Below are 2,927 nucleotides of genomic sequence, written 5' to 3'. Positions count from 1 at the left end.
TCTCTCTCTCTCTCTCTCTCTCTCTCTCTCTCTCTCTCTCTCTCTCTCTCTCGCCTGTTTCACCTCCAAATAAGAAGGGACACCATGTTCACAGGACACATAAACAATCACGGGCAGAGTGAAGGGTTGGAAGACTCCTGGCCTTCACTGACATAGATATGGGGCAGAGGAGATGCCTGAGCTCCAAGAGGGACCTCAAGGAGGTCCAGGTGGTGCAGGCAGCCCACTGGAGTAGACACCACTCCCCACCCTACCAGCTAAATGTGGGCAACAGCCCAGGCCATCCCTCCTTAAACTGTTCTGAGAGAAGAGGAGCAAGACAACATTTACAGCCCCAGGCAGTGGGCAGGCTCACTAGACAGCGCCCTGACCTTCAGGCACCTTCCCCCGCTTTGAACCTCATTGAAGGTTCACAGACCTGGACTGCACCTCATGTGCATAATGTACTCAAAGTGAACTCTGGAACACCCATGCAGGAATCGTTCCTCTGAGATGACTCAGCCCCTTGTCAATCGCTGCTGTCAATCTTACCCAGAAACCAAGAGAGAGACCCTGGGCTGGGGTGCACAGCCTATAAAATGCCAAGCCTGATGTATCCCTGTGCTTCTTACTTTCCTTCACCCTGACATCCTTTTTCTGTTCCTACCTGAGCACATCTTCCTGTCATCTTCCAAAAATGTAGTTGAGGGCTGGCTAGGTAGCTCAGCTGCCTTGGCACCTGCTTAGGCAATGGCAGGGACTGCAGTTAGATCCCTGGCACCACATGTCACGCTGGCCCAGAACCTGAGTGTGCTGAGCCCACTGCAGAGACCAGGTGTGATGGCACATGCTTGTAGTCACAGTGCTGGTGAGGCTGAAAACAGGGTGATCACTATGAATCTGAGCTGGGTAGTGAGACCCTGTAGCAAATACATATAAAACAAAATGAGACAAAACCACCATAAAACAAAAAATGCAGTTGCTTTCTTCTTAACCACTGGATGTAAAATTGCTGTTCTGCCCTTGATATACCCAAGACTCCAGAATCCATCTGTGACCTACCACGCAGTATTACTGGAACCTAGGAACAAAAAACGCTCTTGGAAAAGAGGAAGAAGGTCATTTCAAAGGTGATAAACAGAGTCACACTCACTTGAATGGAGTAGGAAGTTGTTTTATTTCAGAGAATGCAGTGCAATGAGGGTTGGCAAAAGTGGCAAAGGCCCAGAACTTTCCCCCCTTTCCACATTGCTTGGCTCCAATACAGACAGATCTCCAAGCACAAAGGAATTATTCATCTATATATTCAGTCCCAGGTCTGCTGCAGTATCCTGGTTCTCTAATTCTCCCAATACCTCCACTCTTTTTTTTTTTTTTTTTTGTGGGAAAAAGAAAATCCAAAAGGGAGATGATGAAGGAAAGAGAGAGAAACAGAAAAGGCAGAAGAAACTGTAATAGAAACTGCCCGTCAAGACAGACCAAGCTGCTCAAAACTAGACAATTTCATCGAAGTGCACAGGAACCAGGGGATATTGAGGGTCACTGGGCTGAGGTGGGTCACAGGCCACCTTGAAGTTTTTGGTTGTGTCAGTATCAGTGTAGTGGCAGTTAGGAAACTGGCTTGGTCTAACAAGCAAGCAGTCAGTCATTCTCACAGGACTGGCACTTTGGTGGCAGTTGTACTGGCCATTTTTGCACTGTGTCATGGGCAGTTTACAGACGTCAATCACATTCTGGAGAGCATCATGCAGAAAGGTGTTTGTAGGCTTACACCTCTTTATAAGGTTGTTGACAGCAATCATTGCCTGATCACATGGGAGGGGGTTTGGCTGGATGTGCTGAATTTGAAACCACTGAAATGGGGTATAACCTGGAGGGATAGCCCAAAGAGGACACCACAGAGCCAATAGGCCCAACAGCTGCAGGAGAGGAGATCTCAGGACTTGCACCATCTCTTCTGTGGAGAAAAAGGGAAGAGCATGGAAAGAGTAGAAGCAGAACAAGGTTATTAATCCTCACTACTTATCATCTTGTTTTGCTTTTAAAGATTTCATAACTCCTTAAAAAAAATCTCACCCACATATTCTCAAGTTCCAGTGAAAACAATATGAGGTGAGCAGCCCTCTCCTGTAACCAGCACACCCTCTTCCCCTCTGATCTGAGCTCCTGCACTCAGTAACACTCACTTCACAAACATGATTTTTTTAACATGTATTTGGTACACAGTCTCATGATGCAGCTCTGACTTGTACTGATTCTCCTGCTATCAGCCTCCCCAGTGCTGCCGGGATTACAGGCATTTGTTGCTGGCTCAGCAGGCCTGGGGGAGGGCGGGCATGGCATATGGTTCTGGGGATCAAACCTGGGTCTGTGTACTTGCCTGAGCAGTCCCATTGTCCACTGAGCTATCTTGCCAGCTCAAATCTGACTTTTTATCCCTTCCCTCCTGAGATGCTGACCTTCGTCTCTGACCACCTCCTCCCAGCCATCTCCCAGTGCATCCCATCCCTCAGGTTACCCCTCTTACCAGGTATCAGTGCTGGGTTCCTCAGTCTCTGAGGTTCTGAGGAATCTTTTCTTCTTTGCCCCAGCTGACCTGTGCTGCTTGCCAGGCAGTGAAAGTTATTTTCTGAGCCCCAAGAGAGTCAGGCCTCTTAGCAGATGTGAACTCCTTAAAGAAAGCAGAACTCACAAGAAAACCAACCTTGGGCAATACTTTCCTGTGAACTCCCCTCCCTGAAAGTCATGCTTGTGAAGGGGAACAGATAATGGTAACACTTGTGCCTGCCCAACAGAGCCCTGTGGCAGCCAGTCCCCACCAGGATGTGTTTCCCAGAAGGCTGACCATGTAAGGGTCGAGTCGCCGCGAAGGAAGACCCCAAGAGTTGGTCTCTCATGCAAAGAACAAAGGGAATTTTATTAGCTGTGTGCACACAGGGCAGTCTGAA

General features: G+C 48.3%; 1 protein-coding gene across 1 annotated transcript; it reads right to left on the bottom strand.

Annotated features, from left to right (window-relative positions):
* Positions 1-1,369: 1,369 nt before the first annotated feature.
* Positions 1,370-2,618, bottom strand: LOC101573467 (ribonuclease K3-like). Its single transcript, XM_004648590.2, has 2 exons — positions 2,507-2,618; positions 1,370-1,936 (listed from the first exon to the last, which is right to left on the bottom strand). Exon 2 carries the CDS (start codon positions 1,929-1,931, stop codon positions 1,473-1,475), a length of 459 nt encoding a protein of 152 aa, XP_004648647.1. The 5' UTR covers positions 1,932-1,936; positions 2,507-2,618; the 3' UTR covers positions 1,370-1,472.
* Positions 2,619-2,927: the final 309 nt, after the last annotated feature.

Source organism: Octodon degus, unplaced genomic scaffold, assembly GCF_000260255.1.
Source record: "Octodon degus isolate 3935 unplaced genomic scaffold, OctDeg1.0 scaffold00456, whole genome shotgun sequence".
NCBI classification, from domain to species: domain Eukaryota; kingdom Metazoa; phylum Chordata; class Mammalia; order Rodentia; family Octodontidae; genus Octodon; species Octodon degus.
This window is presented reverse-complemented; position numbering and strand designations above follow the sequence as displayed.